General features: G+C 46.6%; 1 protein-coding gene across 1 annotated transcript in view; it reads right to left on the bottom strand.

Annotated features, from left to right (window-relative positions):
* Nucleotides 1-22,539, bottom strand: part of CC2D2B (coiled-coil and C2 domain containing 2B) — a 250,369-nt gene that overhangs the window by 153,944 nt on the left and 73,886 nt on the right. Inside the window, exons 5-6 of the mRNA XM_029609947.1 lie at nucleotides 12,639-12,737; nucleotides 10,804-11,007 (exon numbers count right to left, since the gene is read on the bottom strand). Of these exons, the coding sequence (XP_029465807.1) occupies nucleotides 10,804-11,007; nucleotides 12,639-12,737 (303 nt within the window). The remainder of the gene's footprint in view (nucleotides 1-10,803; nucleotides 11,008-12,638; nucleotides 12,738-22,539) is intronic.

Raw genomic sequence — 22,539 nt, 5'->3', positions numbered from 1 at the left:
ACTTAAATAAACTGAATATTGGAAATTATGTGGACTTTAGTAAGAAAAATGCATGAGGCCATGTGTCTCTGAGATAATATGACTTGACCTATATTGAAATAAAATCAGTACTTAAATCTTTGGACCATGAGTCTATGAATTGTCAATTAGAAAAAGAGTATATATACAATGAAGTGTAAGAGCTCTGGGCTACTATACTATCCAGATTAAGGTATGCCTGAGATCCTGGCAACATTAACTCGTATATGGTAAGAAACCATCTTTTATTTCTGTATCTATGACATTACATGATCAATTAAATACTTTCCTCATGTAAAAGAAAAATCATATTCTTTTCTAAGAATATATCTGACTGAGTTATTGAGGTGGCTCTGATCTCATAAAATAATTGAGTTCAACATAATGTATCATCTCTGAGGAGCGCTGATGTGTTAAACTTATGTGACATTGGGTTCTAAGGAAAGAGAATAAACCTTATGGGAAATCCTTATTAACATTTACCTTACTTAGATCTAGCTATCAGAGCATTTACCTTACTTAGATCTAGCTATCAGAGCAGAACCAAGACAGCTAACTTTGGAGATATATGCAATCTTGTAGCCACTCTACTGAATAAAGCCGGCTTGATAAAATTACACCTACCACGACCGCCTCCGACGCCGACCACGAGGCAGCCCCCCTGCCGTTCGCCGCAGATGCCGCCGAGCCGGTCTTTCCTCCTCCCTTCGCTGCCAGCCAACCACAGCGCCTCCAGCGCCTGCAGCCAACCCAGCGATCCGACGCCCACGCCGACCAGCCAATCGGGGGACAGCCCCGATTGGCCTTTAAATTATTCGCGGCTCCAGGAGAGAGCCCTTTCACGATCCGGCACGGCAGGAGGAAGCGCAGTGAGAGGTGCAGGGCCTGCGCGATCGGCGCCGGAGACCCGCCGGGGTAAGGCCTGATAAAATTACACCTACCACGACCGCCTCCGACGCCGACCACGAGGCAGCCCCCCTGCCGTTCGCCGCAGACGCCGCCGAGCCGGTCTTTCCTCCTCCCTTCGCTGCCAGCCAACCACAGCGCCTCCAGCGCCTGCAGCCAACCCAGCGATCCGACGCCCACGCCGACCAGCCAATCGGGGGACAGCCCCGATTGGCCTTTAAATTATTCGCGGCTCCAGGAGAGAGCCCTTTCACGATCCGGCATGGCAGGAGGAAGCGCATTGAGAGGTGCAGGGCCTGCGCGATCGGCGCCGGAGACCCGCCGGGGTAAGGCCTGATAAAATTACACCTTCCACGACCGCCTCCGACGCCGACCACGAGGCAGCCCCCCTGCCGTTCGCCGCAGACGCCGCCGAGCCAGTCTTTCCTCCTCCCTTCGCTGCCAGCCAACCACAGCGCCTCCAGCGCCTGCAGCCAACCCAGCGATCCGACGCCCACGCCGACCAGCCAATCGGGGGACAGCCCCGATTGGCCTTTAAATTATTCGCGGCTCCAGGAGAGAGCCCTTTCACGATCCGGCACGGCAGGAGGAAGCGCATTGAGAGGTGCAGGGCCTGCGCGATCGGCGCCGGAGACCCGCCGGGGTAAGGCCTGATAAAATTACACCTACCACGACCGCCTCCGACGCCGACCACGAGGCAGCCCCCCTGCCGTTCGCCGCAGACGCCGCCGAGCCGGTCTTTCCTCCTCCCTTCGCTGCCAGCCAACCACAGCGCCTCCAGCGCCTGCAGCCAACCCAGCGATCCGACGCCCACGCCGACCAGCCAATCGGGGGACAGCCCCGATTGGCCTTTAAATTATTCACAGCCCCTGTGAAGTATATAAAAAAAAAATAAAAATAAAAAAATAAAAAAATAAACGCGACAAGGCCCGCCCACAGTACAACATACAGCCTATCAGAGCTAGCCAAGTCCGCCCCCGAAAGCCAGCCAGCCACTCAACAGACGGCTGCAAGGCAGCCAATCGGCTAAGGACCAGCCACCCTTTAAATCTGATAGACCTCCCAGACGCCGCGCGTCGAACGCCGCGCGTCGAAGGAGCGCGTCAAAGGGGCTGGCCCCTTTGTGCGCCCCTTCGTGTAGACCCGAGGGAAGACCACCACAGACAGACCGGGTCAACTTCATCCCAGCTCCAACCCACTTACAAAACCAATCATGGCGATCTCATCCATCCCCATCATCCACAACTTCAAAAGACCCTCAGCAAAAAAACAAGCCTTACAACACTCTTTACAAAAAAGACTCATCTCTATCGTCATCTCACCTTTAAACCAACTACTGGGCCTCTCACTGTTCACCTTATCACTGCTGAACGCACAGTCTTTGACTAAGAAAACTCATCTGCTCCATGACTATCTGCTGGAAACAAACACAGACTTATTCGCAATCACAGAAACCTGGTTAAAACCAGAAGACATCGCTACAATCAACCAACTCCCCACTCACTCGTACAACATATTCTCTATCCCCAGACTCAAAAAACGAGGAGGAGGTCTTCTTCTTGCAGCAAAAAAAACACTAGGAATGTCACTACAAACATCAATATCTTCACATTCTCTAGAATTCGCCGTATTTAAATCCTCTCACCTTCAAATCGGGCTTACATACGCCACCCCAGGATACCTTGAAACCGATCCATCACCTTTGATTGAAATTATAGTAAAGCACATCAACGCCGACACACCAGCGATACTCTTGGGGGACTTCAACCTCCATGTGGATGTATCTCCCCTTTCTCACAGTTGTGAAACTTTCCTAAACACACTAAACTTCATGGGTTTCAAACAAATAATTAAGGAACCCACCCACAAAGCTGGTCATACGCTGGACCTCATTTTCATTAACCAGGAACTTACTCCTTCCTCCCACCCTACATGCCTTCCAGTTCCTTGGTCAGACCATAAGCTGATTAACACCGCACTAAAGATAAAGCTTCCTATCCCCCTTGAAAAGCAGAATAACACAATCCAATTCAAGAAAATGTGCAGCCAGGAAATTCTCAGCAACAGCCTATCAGATGAACTTAACCAACTGGACCTCACGAACGCGGACTCAGCCATATCGTCCTGGAACAACATTACCAAAAAAGTGGCCGATACTACATGCCCAACTATCACCAAAGCCCATCAAGCAAACAAGGACAACAGAAAACCTTGGTACACCCCAAAACTAAAATCCATAAAACAGGATCTCAGAAAAAAAGAACAACATTGGCGCAAAAACCCAACATATGCCAACATCACGGCATTCAAAACCACGATGCACCATTACAGAATATCCATCCTCCAAGCAAAAAGAGACTTTTACTCACAAAAAATCCACCACTTCATTTTCGACCCGAGAGCGCTTTTTTCCTTGGTCTCATCCCTCACTAAACCCCCATCGACATCCATACCAGACGATAAAGCAGCAAGCAAAGCAGAAGAACTGGTAACCTACTTCAAAAACAAGATCCCAAACCTACTAACGCAATCCAATAATAATAATAATATTAATTATACTACACCAGTAATACCTCGAGCTGCTGTCCCATCACAAAAGGCTAGCCTTAGGGAATTCGAACCGACCTCATCCTTAGAGGTCGAAAATATCCTAAAAAAGCTCAAACCTTCTTCACACCCTCAGGATACCATACCCACCAATCTCCTCATCTCTTGTGCTGAAACCATTTCCAAACCCATCGCACAAATCATCAATTGCTCCTTCTCTCAAGGGCTTGTACCCGACCCACTAAAAATGGCAATCATAAAACCACTAATAAAAAAACCTAATCTTTCTCCAGAAAACCCGGCTAATTTTCGTCCAATAGCTAATCTACCGTTCATCGCAAAAATCTTGGAACGAGTTGCAAATAAACAACTAACAGAATATCTAAATGACCACAACATTCTTTCCCCATCGCAGTTCGGCTTCCGCCAATCTCGAAGCACTGAAACTCTACTAATCTCACTAACGGACTCTATTTTACTGAATCTTGAAAACAGACATCCCTGTCTCCTCATCCTCCTAGATCTAACAGCAGCATTTGACACGGTCAATCATAACACATTAATAGATCGTCTGTCAGACATAGGTATTAGAGATGAGGCCCTCAACTGGTTCAAATCATTCCTACAGAACAGACAGTATAAGGTCAAGGTCAACAAGGAAGAATCTCAACCAGTCACCTGCAACTTAGGAGTCCCACAAGGATCGTCACTCTCTCCAACATTATTCAATATTTACCTCCTACCACTCTGCCAGCTCCTCATCAACCTAAATCTCATCCACTACTTATACGCAGACGATGTTCAGATACTGATTCCAATTACGGAATCTCTCCAAAAAACTCTGGACTTCTGGAACTCTTGCCAACAAGCCATCAACAACTTACTCACTAGCCTCAACCTGATCCTTAATCAAAACAAAACAGAATATCTCCTCATCTCCCAAAATGGAACCAACACACTTCCAAGTACCATCATGTCTACCCAATTAACAATGACCCCACAAGTCAGAAATCTAGGAATTATACTGGACAATCAAATGAATTACAGATCACTCATAAATAACATCGTAAAGGACGGATTCTTCAAATTACAAGTCCTAAAAAGACTGAGACCTCTCCTACATTTTAAAGACTTCCGATTAGTTCTACAAGCAATCATTCTCACGAAAATAGACTACTGCAACTCACTTCTACTGGGTCTACCTGCAAACGCCATAAAACCGCTACAGATGCTGCAAAACGCTGCAGCGAGGATCTTAACCAAGTCCAACAAAAGAGACCACATCTCACCCATCTTAAAAAGCCTACACTGGCTTCCCGTCAAATTCAGAATACTTTTCAAAGTGCTCTCAGTAACCCACAAGGCACTACACAACCTGGCACCACTCGAGCTCAAATTCCCTCTCCAACTCCACACCTCTACCAGACCAGTGAGACAAGCCTACAAAAACAACCTTCAAATCCCACCGATGAAGTCAGTATTAAGCAAAAGAGCTTTCTCCACAGCAGGTCCTAAAATCTGGAACACTCTCCCGTCAGATCTCAGATCAGTGCAATGCTCCACTACATTTAAAAAACGACTCAAGACTTGGTTATTCAACCAAGCTTTCCCTTAACATCAACTTGCGGAATATCCCTGCCAATGATCCCCTCCGTGGGAACACGCTAGAGAACTATATAGACCTTCTCTAGAAATCACATATTCTTTGGCAGTCTAATTATCTAACAACATTATAATACCACCTGTTTAGCTAGACTACATTAGGCACCGTACCTTTTAATTATGTTATTAACCCCATATATCTTAACCCAAGTTAATTCGACCTGTTCATTGTAAGACATTTACTTGTCATTGTTATTGTTGAGAATGTAAACCGAATTGATCAATAATTCTGTTATTGGAAAGTCGGTATAGAAAAATGCTAAATAAATAAATAAATAAATAAATAAATCTTAATGTTAGCCAGATAACTATAGCTGGCTAACTTTAGGACAGCTATTTGGCACAATCAGACTTAGCTGACTAAGGGCCTCATTTTCTAAACGGATCGCATGCGATAAGGGACATTTCGCATGTGAAATGTCCCTTATCGCAAGCGATACCAAAATGGGGGCGGAGTCGGCCCCGGAAGAGGAGGAGTCGGGGCGTCACTGGGGCCGACTCCGCGAAGACGCCATGGACGACGAAAAGTTAAGGCCCTTTTCGCATCTGAGTTCGCGCCCAATAGCTACACCTTCTATGGTGGCGCTATTGAGTGCGAAACCGGCAGTGATCGCACCACAACAGTGCGATCGCTGCCGGGTAGCGCAGGCCCGCCCCCGTTTCGCCCCCCGCCCCTCATTCCCTAAAGTATCGCAGGCCTGCGATACTTTAGAAAACGAGGCCCTAAGTCATCTGAATATCGGAGGTAGGCAGTTAACTTAACCAGCTAAAGTTCCTGGATGTAATAAATGATTGCTTCATGGAGCAATTGGTTCAGGAACCAACAAGAGAGGGAGCTATTTTAGATTTAATTCTTAGTGGAACGCAAGATTTGGTGAGAGAAGTAACGGTGGTGGGGCCACTTGGCAACAGTGATCATAACATGATCAAATTTAGACTAATAACTGGAAGGGGGGCAATAAGTAAATCTGCAGCTCTTACACTAAATTTTAAAAAGGGAAACTTTGATAAAATGAGAAAAATAGAAAAAAACTGAAAGGTACAGCTGCAAAGGTTAAAAGTGTTCAACAGGCATGGACATTGTTTAAAAATACAATCCTAGAGGCACAGTCCATATGCATATAGCTCTCTGCTTCAACGGCAGGGGAGAAGAAAAACTGATTCTTTACGCATATCCAGCATAGCTCTCTGCTTCAATGGCAGGGGAGAAGAAAAACAACCAATAAGGGCTGAATAACATAGTCTGGGTAAAACAAATAAGCATGGGTGTAGCTTACTTATTGCGGCGGTTACTACCCCTACTACCCCTAACTAATCAAGCTTGATATTTCACTTGGATGCAGCTCCATCACTGCTCTCTACATTAATGGTGGGGGTGGAAGGGAAATAGAACCAAAGAGCTAAGAGAAACAGATAAGTATGAGAAAAAAAATGTGTGAAGCTTGCTGTGCAGACTGGATGGGCCATTTGGTCTTCTTCTGCCGTCATTTCTATGTTTCTATGTTTCTATATTAAGAAAGGTGGAAGGAAGGCAAAATGATTACCGTCATGGTTAAAAGGTGAGGTGAAAGAGGCTATTTTAGCCAAAAAAACATCCTTCAAAAATTGGAAGAAGGATCCATCTGAAGAAAATAGGATAAAACATAAGCATTGTCAAGCCAAGTGTAAAACATTGATAAGACAGGCGAAGAGAGAATTTGAAATGAAATTGACCATAGAGGCAAAAACTCATAATAAAAACTTTTTAAAATATATCCAAAGCAAGAAACCTGTGAGGGAGTCGGTTGGACCATTAGATGACAGAGGGGTTAAAGGGGCTCTTAGGGAAGATAAGGCCATTGCAGAAAGACTAAATGAATTCTTTGCCTCCATGTTTACTAATGAGGATGTTGGGGAGATACCAGTTCCGGAGATGGTTTTCAGGGGTGATGAGTCAGACGAACTGAACGAAATCACTGTGAACCTGGAAGATGTAGTAGGCCAGATTGACAAACTAAAGAGTAGCAAATCACCTGGACCGGATGGTATGCATCCTAGGGTTCTGAAGGAACTCAAAAATGAAATTTCTGATCTATTAGTTAAAATTTGTAACCTATCATTAAAATCATCCATTGTACCTGAAGATTGGAGGGTGGCCAATGTAACCCCAATATTTAAAAAAGGCTCCAGGGGCGATCCGGGTAACTATAGACCAGTGAGCCTGACTTCAGTGCCAGGAAAAATAGTGGAAACTATTCTCAAGAACAAAATTGTAAAGCATATAGAAAGACATGATTTAATGGAACATAGTCAACATGGATTTACCCAAGGGAAGGCTTGCCTAACAAATCTGCTTCATTTTTTTGAAGGGGTTAATAAACATGTGGATAAAGGTGAACTGGTAGATGTAGTGTATTTGGATTTTCAGAAGGCATTTGACAAAGTCCCTCATGAGAGGCTTCTACGAAAACTAAAAAGTCATGGGATAGGAGGCGATGTCCTTTTGTGGATTACAAGCTGGTTAAAAGACAGGAAAAAGAGAATAGGATTAAATGGTCAATTTTCTCAGTGGAAAAGGGTAAACAGTGGAGTGCCTCAGGGATCTGTACTTGGACCGGTGCTTTTCAATATATATATAAATGACCTGGAAAGGAATAAGACGAGTGAGGTTATCAAATTTGCAGATGATACAAAATTATTCAGAGTAGTTAAATCACAAGCAGACTGTGATACATTGCAGGAGGACCTTGCAAGACTTGAAGATTGGGCATCCAAATGGCAGATGAAATTTAATGTGGACAAGTGCAAGGTGTTGCATATAGGGAAAAATAACCCTTGCTGTAGTTACACGATGTTAGGTTCAATATTAGGAGCTACCACCCAGGAAAAAGATCTAGGCATCATAGTGGATAATACTTTAAAATCGTCAGCTCAGTGTGCTGCAGCAGTCAAAAAAGCAAATAAAATGTTAGGAATTATTAGGAAGGGAATGGTTAATAGAACGGAAAATGTCATAATGCCTCTATATCGCTCCATGGTGAGACCACACCTTGAATACTGTGTACAATTCTGGTCGCCGCATCTCAAAAAAGATATAGTTGCGATGGAGAAGGTACAGAGAAGGGCAACCAAAATGATAAAGGGGATGGAACAGCTTCCCTATGAGGAAAGGCTGAAGAGGTTAGTGTTATGAATTGGCCCTGCCCACGGGTCACCCCGTGAGCAGGCACGGACTTACCCACGCTGATCTTCAGCCGAAGTGGCAGGGCGCCGCCGTCGGCCCTCCCACGCGGCCGGAGCCGCGCTCTGCCTTCCACCCGCGCGGCCAGGAGGCCGCCCTGCTTGTTTCTTCACTCCGCGGTCGGAGCCGCGGCCTCCCACGGGGCAGGGACGCCCCTGACGCGATTCTCATCTTCGCGACTGGAAGCCGCAAAAGCCCCGGGCTCGATTAGCAGCAGGAGCTGCCCCCGGGGCCTCCCGCAGCGGCTGGAGCCGCTGCTTTCATCGGAGCCTGCTTCCAGGCTCAGCCCTGCCTTGCTTCAGCGTCTTACGCGAAGACGCTGTGCAGGCCGCTGTCCGCGGTTCTGCACAGCCCTGCTCCTGCCTGCTTAGACGCGTGGCTGCGTCTCTCTACAGGATTTAAAGGGCCAGACACAGGAAGTGTCTGAGCCCCACCTAATGACTGTTTCCTGGCTCCAGCCCTATAAAGGGCTGCTTCGTTCATTGTGCTTTGCCTTGCATCATCGTTGGTCTTCACCCTGGAGGCTCCTGCCTGCAGGGCCCATGTAAGGTCTTCTTTGTGGAGCTCCTCACCTTGATGTCGTCTCGTCATGTTATGCCATGTCCATGTCTTCGCCTGAGGTCCATGTCCAGGTTTCTTCAGCTTTCGTCCTGGTGTTCTTGCCTTCCTGGATGTTTCCTTCCTACGCCATGCCTCGTCTCTGCTCTTGAGCCTTCTGGTACCGGTAGGCCAGGAGTCCCTCAGATGCAGTATTCCTAGGTGGACTGCCTGCCGGTGGACGGTTGTCCTGTGCTCCTGAGTCGTCTGGTCCTGATGTGTCTTCCTATGCTGTCCCGCTCCCGTCATGGTCTGCGACCAGCCTTGGGGCTGTGTAGGGCGCGTAACGGACAGGGTGGTCCGCGACTCAGTCCCGCGGGTGGCCTGAGTAGGGCGCCCTGAGAGACAGTGCCAATGTCCTTGCCTTGTGTCTTGCCTTGATGCCATGTGTCTTCGTCTGCCTTATCCAGCCATGTGTCTTGCTTCGGATGCCGTCCGCATCATCCCAGCCATGAATCCTCATCTTGGATGCCGTCTGCATCAACCTCGTCAAGTGTCTCTTCTGCGATGCCGTCCGCATCGATCCTGGTGTCTTGTATCCACAGCCCTGGTGTCACGTCTTCTGCCAAGTATCTTCGTGTCATGTGATGCCGTTGCATCAACTCCAGTGTCTTCATGTCAAGGCCCATCTGCCCTCAACCTCAGGCCAGGCCTGCTGCTCCATGCTGCTCGCAGCAGGTCCGAAAGGGCCCGGAATGGTCGGAGGACCATTCACCTTCCAACATCCGAGGATGTTTGGCCATGGGAGCTTGCCGGCCTGGCAGAGGGTAGACCGTCAGCCATGCGGGGCCACCATCAACCCTTGGTTCGGCCCTGGATAGCTGGGGTCGGGCTGAGGCCCAAGGGCACACTAAAACCACCTCTCACACAACAGAATGCAAGGCCTTTCGAGGCGAATCACAACAGTTAGGGCTGTTCAGCTTGGAGAAGAGACGGCTGACGGGGGATATGATAGAGGTCTTTAAGATCATGAGAGGTCTTGAATGAGTAGATGTGACTCGGTTATTTTCACTTTCGAATAATAGAAGGACTAGGGGGCATTCCATGAAGTTAGCAAGTAGCACATTTAAGACTAATCGGAGAAAATTCTTTTTCACTCAACGCACAATAAAGCTCTGGAATTTGTTGCCAGAGGATGTGGTTAGTGCAGTTAGTGTAGCTGGGTTCAAAAATGGTTTGGATAAGTTCTTGGAGGAGAAGTCCATTAATGGCTATTAATCAATTTTACTTAGGGAATAGCCACTGCTATTAATTGCATCAGTAGCATTGGATCTTCTTAGTGTTTGGGTAATTGCCAGGTTCTTGTGGCCTGGTTTTGGCCTCCGTTGGAAACAGGATGCTGGGCTTGATGGACCCTTGGTCTGACCCAGCATGGCATGTTCTTATGTTGTTAACTCCTCCTTGTTATGCAACCAGAATACCCCTAATTTATCCAGTTACATTCTAATGCCTAACTTATTAGCCAGCTAAAATCTAGTCAGATATGTTTCCAAATATTCATTTAGCCAGCTAAATGCTTTTAAATATGGACTTGTTAGATTTTGTAACATCATTTTTATTAGATTGTAAAGCACGATAAAGAATTCAGAATAAAATTTTATACAAGGCAAAATATAAGCCATTCCAATTAAAATCCTCTACATGTAATACATTTGGCAACTAGTGATATCAGAAAATGTACTGCATGTTAAAAGTTATATAAAAAATGTCAACCATAAAACTAAACATCCCCATGTCCAGTCCAAACACTTTGAAATAATAATGAACAGAGAAACAATTCCAAACACAATTTCTTTGTTATTTTTTTCTAGAGGGGGAAAATGGGTTTACAGCAAGTTGCAAATTTTACTTACAAAAGTTGATTCTAAATCATCCACATAAGCAACAAGCAGTTCTTCTGGAGGGTTCAGTGCCTTAATATATCTTGTTATAAACACACTTTTTCCTTCAGTATCAAAAACAGTAGTTATGATTCTTCTTTGTGGGAATATGCTTTTGCAGTACTTTTTAAAACTGTATGCTATTTGTAGTAGTTTTTCATCTTCCTGACCTGTGACCTGCAGATATATCGCCAGTTACACAGTGTTTCTAATTTTCAAGGTAAAATTTTTGCTAAACATGAGAAGCCCAATATTTACAGCTAATTAGCCAGATAAATAGCAAATTATCTGCCTAATTGGTGGCCGCTAACTATCTGTTTACATTCAGCAATTGCCATATAGCTGGATAAGCCATTTATCCATCTAAGTAGATAGTCAAAAATGTTAGGGGTGGGCAATGGGTGTAACGGAGTGATGCTACTTATACAGCTAACTTAGGGCCAGATTGATTAAGGCTTTTCTCCCATTTTGTAGCTATGGGAAAAACCCTTACAGGTAGATTTTAAATAGGCCATGCACATAAAATCCGGCCTTTACATGCATGGCCGGGCCTTGTGCGTGCCAACCCTATTTTCAAAAAGGCTCGGCCACATGTGTAAAGGCTGGTAAGCACATTAGTGGGGGCCTTCCTGCAAGGGCGGGCAGGGAGGGGCAGGGAAGGGTAGGGGCGAGCCGGGACAGCACCATTGATCGCTGTCCTGGAGCCTCGCACGTCAGCTGGCTGCCGGTGCGTGCAACTTACTTCAGGTCAAGCCCTGAAGTAAGTTAGGGAAATAAAAAAGAAAAGGAAAAAGGTAGGAATTAGGGATTGGGGAGGAGAGAAGACAGGGAAGGGAGGTTAGGGTAGGGGGTAGGGAAGTTCCCTCCCAGTCCGCTCCTTAATTGGGGAAGGCCGGGATGTGTCGCTGCGGGAAATTTGCAGAAGTGTACTTCCCCTTGTGCGGGTAGATTACAAAATCTGGCGTGCTGGGAAGCGTGCACACATGGATGCACGTGCACAGCTTTGAAAATCTGCCCCTTAATGAATTAGGTCTTTAGCCAGTTAAGTGCTGATATTCTGACTACAAAGCAGGTCTAATTTAGCCAGATACAACTTATCCAGCTAACTAGCACCAAATATGGGGATATTCAACTTCATAGTCTTCAGTTGCGAGCAAATCATAGTCTTGCTGCTGAATATCTCTTGTAAGTTAGCCGGATAAGTTTTATCTGGCTAACTTGCTTAGTTGTTTTCTATTGAATATCTATCTCGAGATACTTACCAACCAAAGAGGACTAGATCCATTCTCCTATAAAAAGAAATGGAAAACAATTTTCAGTTCTTCTTATTGATGGATTATCATACATCAAAAGGTTAAATAGAAAAATGAACCTTTTCCAAATCCCGTCCAGCTGCTAAAATGTAAGGATCAATAGTAGCAAAGATTGTTAAAAGGCTATTTTCCATTAGATCTTGGTCACTGCTGTCTTCATTAGGAACCATGTATGTCTCATTCCAGGTATAACCAAGCAAAACTGGAGGTATAGTCACTTGAAAGGTACCACTGACCTGCAAATATATATTTATTACTAGTGGATACAACAACTTTATGGTCTCTCATTTTGAAAAACAAGAATAAGATAAGAAAAACACCTTTAATAAAAGGTTGCATATTTAACACAGTGTACAGTAACTTATTTTAAAAATAAAACATACTGTATATCTTAATATCACATATCAAAAGACAAAATGGGATGTTAATGTTTTCTTACTCATATAGTTATCTCACTAACAACATTGTTGAATCATGCTTTGGTGGTTATATTACCTTTGACTGGTGCAGAAGTGCAGTGAAAGGAAAAGCAACAGATCCAAGCCAATTCTTTTTTGTATAAGAATGAGTACTGCAGCCTCTAAGACAGTTATCCTGTGGAAATATATTATTAAGATGATACTTATTAATTTTCAATTGATACATTAATTGTATGTATTAGGCAAAACTGTTCAATATACATGCTTATTTCATGTGTAAAGCCATAACTCTAATGGAGTCAATCAATTTCATATTTCTCAACTATACAATAAAGTAAAAAAAAAAAAAAGACTCTGGACCCAAATCACACAGTTCTACAGCAGTATAATATATAACAAAAGAACAAAAGTCACAAACAGCTCATGTTATCCAAATTCAAGACTTTGAAAAATTTCCAGAAGAAATTCATTTATCTATCTAAGGGGCCGAGGCAATACAGTGCGCTCAGCCAAGTGCACTGTATAGCTCGCACTCGGACGCGGGTTAAATAAGCGCTAATCCACCCCCTAATGCAATAGGGGGATTAGCGCCTATTTAACCCGTGTCGGACGTGAAGTGAATGTAAACGCATGTGATGAGCCTATTACTCATTCATTCCGCATGCAAAAAGATAAATGTGCGTCTCAGACGCACATTTATCGCTCAGCTATTAACGCCTGCCTGGAGCAGGCGTTAATAGCTGAGCGCAGGTAAAAGAAGTACAGAAAAGCAGAAAAAACTGCTTTTCTGTACTTCTTTTTTAAAGTTAAAAAAGAAAAAAAACTTGGCAGACCGCTGAGTTATGAAGACCGACGCTGGTAAACTCAGCGTCTGTTTTCATTACTGGCAGGCAGGAAGGTTATGAAAACCGAAGCCAAGTTTACCGGCTTCGGTCTTCATAACCGGCACCTCGGTGGATCGCGTAAGCAAGGAGGCACTAAGGTCGCGCAAGCGATCCTAGCGCCTCCTTCCTAGCGTGACCCCCTAATTTACATATTGCATGGCGCCCCTCTTGCGGGCGCCATGTGTGCGTTAAAAAAGCAAATGTTGCTTACCTGTAACAGGTTTTCTCACAGGACAGCAGGATGTTAGTCCTCACATATGGGTGACATCACAGGATGGAGCCCAATCACGGAACACTTTTGTTAAAGTTTCTAGAACTTTGACTGGCACTTACTGGGCATGTCCAGCATGGCACTAACCCTGCAGACAGCAGGGGTCCCCCTTCAGTCTTGTTTAAAAACTACAGGAAGTGCCAAAAAATAAAATAAGAAATGTAACAAACTCAACACCGCGGGGTGACGGGCGGGTTTCGTGAGGTCTAACATCCTGCTGACCTGTGAGAACACCTGTTACAGGTAAGCAACATTTGCTTTCTCACAGGACAAGCAGGATGGTAGTCCTCACATATGGGTGAGTACCGAGCTGAGGATGTCCAAGAGTTTCACCAAATGTACCCAGGTGTGCAAAAGCACTAGGACTGGGGTGAAATTTGGCCGAGGGCATCCTGAACCCTAACAGGCAGGCAGAAGGATGTTGGTACATCAAGTTGCAAATAGGTTGCACAAGACAGATTGGCCGAAGATGGAATCTTGTCTTCCGGCCTTTTCTAAGCAATAGTGGGCTGTAAAGGTATGGAGAGAACTCCAGGTGGCAGCCCTGCAGATGTCAGGAAGCGACACCGAGCGTAGGTGCGCCACTGAAGTCGCCATGACTCTCACAGAGTGTGCTTTAACACGGTCTTGAAGTGGAATGCCTGCTTGCTGATAGCAAAAGGATATTCAGTCCGCCAACCAGGAGGAGAGAGTCTGTTTACCCACAGGCTGTCCCAATTTGAAGGAATGGAAATAGAAAAACAATTGAGTGCTTTTCCCGTGGGCAGCTGTACGGTCTAGGTAGAACGCTAGAGCCCGTTTGGAGTCAAGGGTATGCAGAGCCTGTTCTCCTGGGTTGGAGTGGGGCCTAGGAAAAAAGGTAGGTAGTGTGATGGATTGATTAAGATGAAACTCCGATACTACCTTAGGCAAGAACTTAGGGTGAGTGCGGAAGCACTGCCGGTCGTGCAGAAGTTTAGTGTAAGGCGGATAGGTAACTAGGGCCTGTAACTCACTAACTCTGCGAGCAGATGTGATTGCCAAAAGAAAAATCACTTTCCATGTGAGATAGCGAAGATCATAGGATTGGAGAGGCTCGAATGGTGGCATGAGCTGACCCAAAACCAGATTGAGGTCCCAAGAAGGGGCCGGAGGACGTAGTGGAGGCTTGAAGTGAAGCAAGCCTTTCAGAAAATGTGTTACAAGGGGTTATACTGATATGGGAACATCCCCAACACCTTTATGGAAGGCGGCCACCGCACTGACATGCATTCTGATAGAGGATGTTTTTAGACCTGATTCTGACAAGTGCCAGAGATAGTCTAGAAACTTTGTGGTGGAACAGGTAAAGGGGTCAAGGGATTGCGAAGAGCACCATGACTTAAACCTGTTCCATTTGTAGAGATAAGATTTTCTCGTGGAAGGCTTCCGTGAAGCAATCAGGACACGGGAAACTGGTTCAGAAAGGTTAAGAGGCTGAAGAATCATCCTTTCAACATCCAGGCCGTCAGGGACAAGGCTTGAAGATTGGGGTGGTGCAGGCACCCGTTGTTTTGAGTGATCAGAAGCGGGTCCGTTCCCAAGGGAATGTGCCTGTGAATGGAGAGATCCTGAAGTATTGGGAACCACACTTGGCATGGCTAGTGTGGGGCTATCAGGATCATGCTTCCCTTGTCCTGACGTAGCTTCACGAGAGACTTCGAGAGAAGTGGAAGTGGAGGGAATGCATATAGGAGACCGGTTGCCCATGAGAGGGAAAATGCATTTCTTGGTTGGTAGTGTTGGCTGCGAGTGAGAGAGCAAAAGTTCTCTACTTTGCAGTTTTGAGGAGACGCAAAGAGGTCCAGATGAGGGTAATCCCATTGTTGGAATATGTTATTGGTCATTAAAAATACCATCCTAGAAGCACAATCCAGATATATTCCACACATTAAGAAAGTTGGAAAGAAGGCAAAACGATTACCAGCATGGTTAAAAGGGGAGGTGAAAGAAGCTATTTTAGCCAAAAGATCTTCATTCAAAAATTGGAAGAAGGATCCAACAGAAGAAAATAGGATAATGCATAAACGTTGGCAAGTTAAATGTAAGACATTGATAAGAAAGGCTAAGAGAGAATTTGAAAAGATAGGCTGTAGAGGCAAATATATCCGAAGCAGAAAGCCTGCGAGAGAGTCAGTTGGACCGTTAGATGATTGAGGGGTTAAAGGGGCATCTAGAGAAGATAAGGCCATTGAGGAAAGATTAAATTATTTCTTTTCTTCGGTGTTTACTGAAGAGGATGTTGGGGAGATACCCGTACTGGAGAAGGTTTTCATGGGTAATGATTCAGATAGACTGAACCAAATCAAGGTGAACCTAGAAGATGTGGTAGACCTGATTGACAAACTTAAGAGTAGTAAATCACCTGGACCGGATGGTATACACCCCAGAGTTCTGAAGGAACTAAAAAATGAAATTTCAGATCTATTAGTAAAAATTTGTAACCTGTCATTAAAATCATCCATTGTACTTGAAGACTGGAGGATAGCTAATGTAACCCCCATATTTAAAAAGGGCTCCAGGGGCGATCCGGGAAACTACAGACCGATTAGCCTGACTTCAATACCAGGAAAAATAGTGAAAATATTCTAAACATCAAAATCACAGAACATATAGAAAGACATGGTTTAATGGAACAAAGTCAGCATGGCTTTACCCAAGGCAAGTCTTGCCTCACAAATCTGCTTCACTTTTTTTAAGGAGTTAATAAACATGTGGATAAAGGTGAACCTGTAAATGTAGTGTACTTGGATTTTCAAAAGGCATTTGACAAAGTTCCTCATGAGAGGCTTCTAGGAAAAATAAAAAATCATGGGATAGGTGGCGATGTCCTTTCATGGATTACAAACTGGCTAAAAGACAGGAAACAGAGAGTAGGTTTAAATGGACAATTTTCTCAGTGGAAGGGAGTTGGCAGTGGAGTGCCTCAGGGATATGTATTGGGACCCTTACTTTTCAATATATTTATCAATGATCTGGAAAGAAATAAGACAAGTGAGGTAATCAAATTTGCAGATGATACAAAATTGTTCAGAGTAGTTAAATCACAAGCAGATTGTGATAAATTGCAGGAAGACCTTGTGAGGCTGGAAAATTGGGCATCAAAATGGCAGATGAAATTTAATGTGGACAAGTGCAAGGTGATGCATATAGGGAAAAATAACCTATGCTATAGTTACACAATGTTAGGTTCCATATTAGGTGCTACTACCCAAGAAAGAGATCTAGGCGTCATAGTGGATAACACATTGAAATCGTTGGTTCAGTGTGCTGCGGCAGTCAAAAAAGCAAACAGAATGTTGGGAATTATTAGAAAGGGAATGGTGAATAAAACGGAAAATGTCATAATGCCTCTGTATCGCTCCATGGTGATACCGCACCTTGAATACTGTGTACAATTCTGGTCGCCGCATCTCAAAAAAAGATATAATTGCGATGGAGAAGGTACAGAGAAGGGCGACCAAAATGATAAAGGGAATGGAACAGCTCCCCTATGAGGAAAGACTAAAGAGGTTAGGACTTTTCAGCTTGGAGAAGAGACGGCTGAGGGGAGATATAGAGGTGTTTAAAATCATGAGATGTCTAGAACGGGTAGATGTGAATCGGTTTTTTACTCTTTTGGATAATAAAAAGACTAGGGGGGCACTCCATGAATTTAGCATGTGGCACATTTAAAACTAATCGGAGAAAGTTCTTTTTCACTCAATGCACAATTAAACTCTGGAATTTGTTGCCAGAAGATGTGGTTAGTGCAGTTAGTATAGCTGTGTTTAAAAAAGGATTGGATAAGTTGTTGGAGGAGAAGTCCATTACCTGCTATTAATTAAGTTGACTTAGAAAATAGCCACTGCTATTACTAGCAACGGTAACATGGAATAGACTTAGTTTTTTTTTCTTATGAATCCGCTACTGTGGGGTTGAGAGACCACTCATGCGGTTGGAGAATGCGATTCAGCATGTCCGCCAACACATTGTCCACTCCCGGCAAATAGGTGGCCCTGAGGTACATCGAGTGGGAGAGGGCCTCCGCCCATATCTGTGCAGCTTCCTGACACAGCAGGTAGGAGCCCGTCCACCCTTGCTTGTTGATGTACCACATGGCCACCTGGCTGTCCGTCTGAATCAGGATGACCTGTGGGAAAGGCGATCCTGAAACACCCTGAGAGCATATCTGATTGCTCTCAGCTCTAGAAAATTGATTTGGTGTTTGGCTTCCTCTGGAGACCAAGCGCCTTGAATCTGCAAGTTGGCTACATGTGCTCCCTAGCCGAGGTTGGAGGCATCGGTGGTGAGAATTATTTGAGGGTCTGGAGCCTGGAAGGGTAGACCTTGGAGGAGATTGATCTGATTTTGCCACCATGGTGAAGCTTATCGGTGATGTGGACAGTGGCCGAAAGAGGTTGAACGGACTGGGTCCATTGTGACCTTAGAGTCCACTGCATGACTCTCATGGCCAAGCGGGCCATTGGGGTTACCTGAACTGAGGACGCCATTTGTCCTAGCAGGATGAGGAAGTGGCCTGCAGTCGTACAGTGTTGAGACTGTAGCTGGTGTGCGAGAGAAACTAGAGTGAGAGCTCTTTGTCGAGGCAGAAAAGCTTTTGCTTGCAAGGTGTCCAAGTTTGTTCCTATGAATGATGAGGTTTGAGATGGGACTCGTAGTTGACGAGAAAACCTAGCGAAATAAGAGTGTGTAAAGTAAGACGTAGGGATGACAGAGCAGTTTGCTGAGTGGGAGCCCTGTTCAACCAATGGTCTAGATAGGGGTAGTCGTGAACACCTTGTGTCCTGAGGAAGGCTGCTACTACCACGAGGTACTTGGTAAAGACTCGTGGTGCAGATGCAAGGCCGAAGGGAAGCACTTGGTACTGATAGTGCTTGGGGCCTACCAGAAATCTCAGGAACTTGCAAGGAGATGGAGCTATGGCGATGTGTGTATACGCATCCTGGAGGTCTAGAGAGCAGAGCCAGTCTCCTCTTTGCAGAAGAGGAAGAAGGGAACCCAAGGTTACCATCTTGAACTTTTCTCAGTGGAGGTACTTGTTGAGAGCACGTAGGTCCAGAATTGGACGAATGCCCCCCGATTGTTTAGGGATTAGGAAATACCGAGAATAGAACCCCAGGCCTTGTTGGGAATAGGGCACTGGTTCTATTGCTCTGGACTGGAGGAGGAGGGAGAACTCCTGCTCCAGGAGTATGGAGTGGTCGGATGTTCTCCACATCAATAGAGGTGGGGAGTCCGGTGGGCTGGAGAGAAAGTTCAGATGATAACCTTGAGTGATTATCGCTAGGACCCACTGGTCTGAGGTGATTGAGTGCCACCTGTTGTTGAAATGGCACAATCGACCTCTCACTGGTATCTGAGGCAGTGGAAGCTGGCTGCTGCTCTCTTTGCAGAAGTCAAAAGCCAAAAGCAGGGCCCGGCTGAGGAGCTGCTTGCGGTTTTTGTTTCCGAGGTTGACGAGACTGGACCTTTTGGAAAGGTCTCGGAGAATGGGTTCTACACGGTGGCGGGTAGGATTTCTTAGGATGGAAGAATGACTTCTTAGCGTCCTTTCGAAAAGGCTGTTTTGAGGAATATTCAGAAGGTATCAGAGAGAGCTGTCTCAGGGTCTCATGATGGTCCTTGAGTTCCGCCACCATACGTTGAATCTGTTCGCCAAACAGATTGTCTTCTACACAGGGTAGGTCAGATAATCTGTCCTGTACGTCAGGGCGAAGGTCGGAAGACTTGAGCCAGGCCCATCTTCTTGCCGAAATAGCAGCTGCAGATACCCTGGTAGTAGTGTGAAAGATATCGTAAGATGATCTCATGCTTGCCTGCCTCTAAGCCCTTGTTGACCAAGGTTTGGAGCTGTTCTTGGAATTGTTGAGGCAGGGAATCTGCAAACACTTGTATCTGCTTAAATAAGACCCTGTTGTATTGGGTCATATAGAGCTGATAAGAGGAAATTCGGGAGATGAGCACTGATGAAGGCATCGAAGGCACCGGTGCAGGCATTGAGGGCATCGATGGATGGATCGGTGGCGCCAACAGATGCATTTGCATCGATGGCTGAGGCATCAGTAGGACTCCCGATGGAGGGATGCGGAACGGTGTTTCTCCTCCCGATGACATAGTAAGTGGAGAGGGCACCGGAGCCATCGGTGACCTGGGATCCATTGGTGAAAAAGCGGCAATAAGCGCTTCATCCTCGAAAGCAGCGGAGCCAACGCTGCCGGAATCAGGTCGGTGGTCGGTTCTATGATCGGCACCGGTGCCGGTAGAACTTGAAGTCGATGCATCGCCTTGTCGATGGCCTCCTGAACCATCTGGTCCAGTTCTTCATGGAGACCTGGAGCGAGCTGCCCCGGCTCCAGAAGGAGAGAAGGAGGCAGAGGCATAGCCGGAGGGACCACCATTAAAGGCGGAGTCGCGGTTCCCGATACCCATCCGGGTGAAGGTTGCCTTGGTGACCCGGTCGCAGAAAGGGTCTGTGCCTTTTCTGGACGGGGTCTCTTTGACGGTGGCTCAGACGATTGTGAGGTCGATGATTTCTCTCCCTCGATGGTCCGAGACATCCGGTGTCGGTGGCGATGTTTCTCCCTACTCTACTCCCCCCTCGGTCCTGAGGGGGAGTAGAGGTAGTCGAAGGCCGAGAAGTCGTCAATGCCAGACGGTCACCAGCTGGTGGCCGATACTGGCGCGACGTGGACGGTGCCGGTTCTGACAACTGTTGCAGTCTGGGAAGCTGCAGTCCAGGTGTGAACCCTTGAGCCGAACTACCCTGGGTAGAGTAGGTCGGGAGGCGGAGCCACAGGCACAGGTCTTCACTCGGGAACCAGGAACCCCCCAGGAGGAGCCCGTAGGGTCCTAGAACCTTGGGACTTAGGAGCACAGTACAAGTCTCTATAGAAGAGCCTGGGCAAAGGTAACCCACAGAGTCCAGCAGCAGGAAGCAGGAAGGCCCGGCGAGAGCAGGGCAATCAGATAAAGTCTGTAGCCTGCTGAACAAGCAGTAGAGAGCAGGCCCGGGGTCTGTAGTATGTCGCGGGGCGGAGCAAACAGGTAACAGGAACAGAGTCTGTAGCGTAGCGTAGGCAGTGACCAGCAGAAAGTAGGACTGGAGTCAGCAGCGTACAATGGAGCCAAACCGAGCAGTGAGTAGAATGGATACGAACCCAAGTCAGGCTGGCAGCCAGTAGAAGCAGTCTCCGGTGCAGGCAAGGGTCGGAGGCTGGCAGCCAGTAGAAGCAGTCTCCGGTGCAGGCAAGGGTCGGAGGCTGGCAGCCAGTAGAAGCTGTCTCCGGTGCAGGCAAGGGTCGGAGGCTGGCGGCAAGCAGGAGCAGAGTCGGGCCCAAGCGGAAGTCAATGGCAGGCGGCGGGCCGAAGCGTAGTCGGGAACAAGCTGAGGTCAGTGGCAGGCGGCAGGCAGAAGTGTAGTCGGGAACAAGCTGAGGTCAGTGGCAGGCGGCAGGCAGAAGCGTAGTCGGGAACAAGCTGAGATCAACCGGAAAGCAGAACAGCAGAAGCGCAACTAAGAACTACTAACAGTAGCGACCCTCGTTGCAAGGCAATGAGAAGGCAGACGAACGCCGGTTAAATCAGGCTTGGGGCGTGGGCGTGGTTAACCCAGGCGGGGCCAGACTTCCGGCGACCGTGCGTCCATAATGCGAGTCCTCGCGCGCGTGGCAGCCGCGAGATGACTCAGCAATGGCGGACGCCCCAAGGGCCCAGCGGAGCCGCGGGAGCGGCGTTCCCCCCCATCGGAGGTGAGCCCTGAGCACAGCAGATAGAGGGGAAGCGGTGGAGACCGCAACAACAACGTCGATGCAATAGACGGCATCGGGGTTTGAGCACGGAAGAGAAGTTCCATCTTCTCCATTCTGGCCTTGCAACCTTTTGATGTCATGAGGGCACATTTGGTGCAGGTCAGGACATCGTGCTCACATCCGAGACACATTACACAGACTTTATGAGGGTCTGTTATGGACATGGTGCGGCTACAGTCCGGGCACCAACGGAACCCCATTGCCATGGCCTTGAAAAATTGAAGCCGCGGTACGGTTGACGGCCAGTAGGCCGTGAGGACCAAACTCGACGGGAATCGACAGGTAAAAACTTACTGGAGTACCGCAGAGTGAAAAAATTCGAAGGAGGGACCCCTGTGGGGTATAAAGTTTTTTAGTAATTCCGTGAGGAAAATTCCTGTCAGGAATCTCTGTGGAGCTCCTTAACCCGCATGGCTACTGCTGCTCAGAAAAAAGAAGACCGAAGGGGGACCCCTGCTGGCTGCAGGGTTAGTGCCATGCTGGGCATGCCCAGTAGGTGCCAGTCAAAGTTCTAGAAACTTTGACAAAAGTGTTCTGTGATTGGGCTCCATCCTGTGATGTCACCCATATGTGAGGACTACCATCCTGCTTGTCCTGTGAGAAAGCGGGTGCTGAAAAGTCAGCGCCCGCTTTCCGCAAACATTACTGCATCGGCCCCTCTGTGAATAAAAAATATTCAAATCCTATGTGTAAAAGCATGCCTGAGGAGGTCACATGATGCGGTGAGCTAGTGAAGACATGCTGCTTCTGAGCTCTGGGCATCACCCCTTTGAAAATTGACTTACCTCACTGATTTTTTTGGATGTGGGTGAATACTTCTATAGGATATGGGTAAGTATACGTTTAAAAATACATCGAAATCACAACGAAAAGAAAAAAGATAAGTCCAAAGTGGTGGTAAACAAAATGGATAATGCTGTAGAGGAAGTGCCTGCTCAAGTCTTGAATGATTCACCGGTTGCAGATTTAACAAAGGCTGTAGTTGAATTCCTG

The sequence above is a fragment of the Rhinatrema bivittatum genome, chromosome 7 (assembly GCF_901001135.1).
Source record: "Rhinatrema bivittatum chromosome 7, aRhiBiv1.1, whole genome shotgun sequence".
NCBI lineage: Eukaryota > Metazoa > Chordata > Amphibia > Gymnophiona > Rhinatrematidae > Rhinatrema > Rhinatrema bivittatum.
The sequence above is the reverse complement of the archived record's forward strand: the minus strand, read 5'-3'. Positions and strand labels throughout refer to the sequence as shown.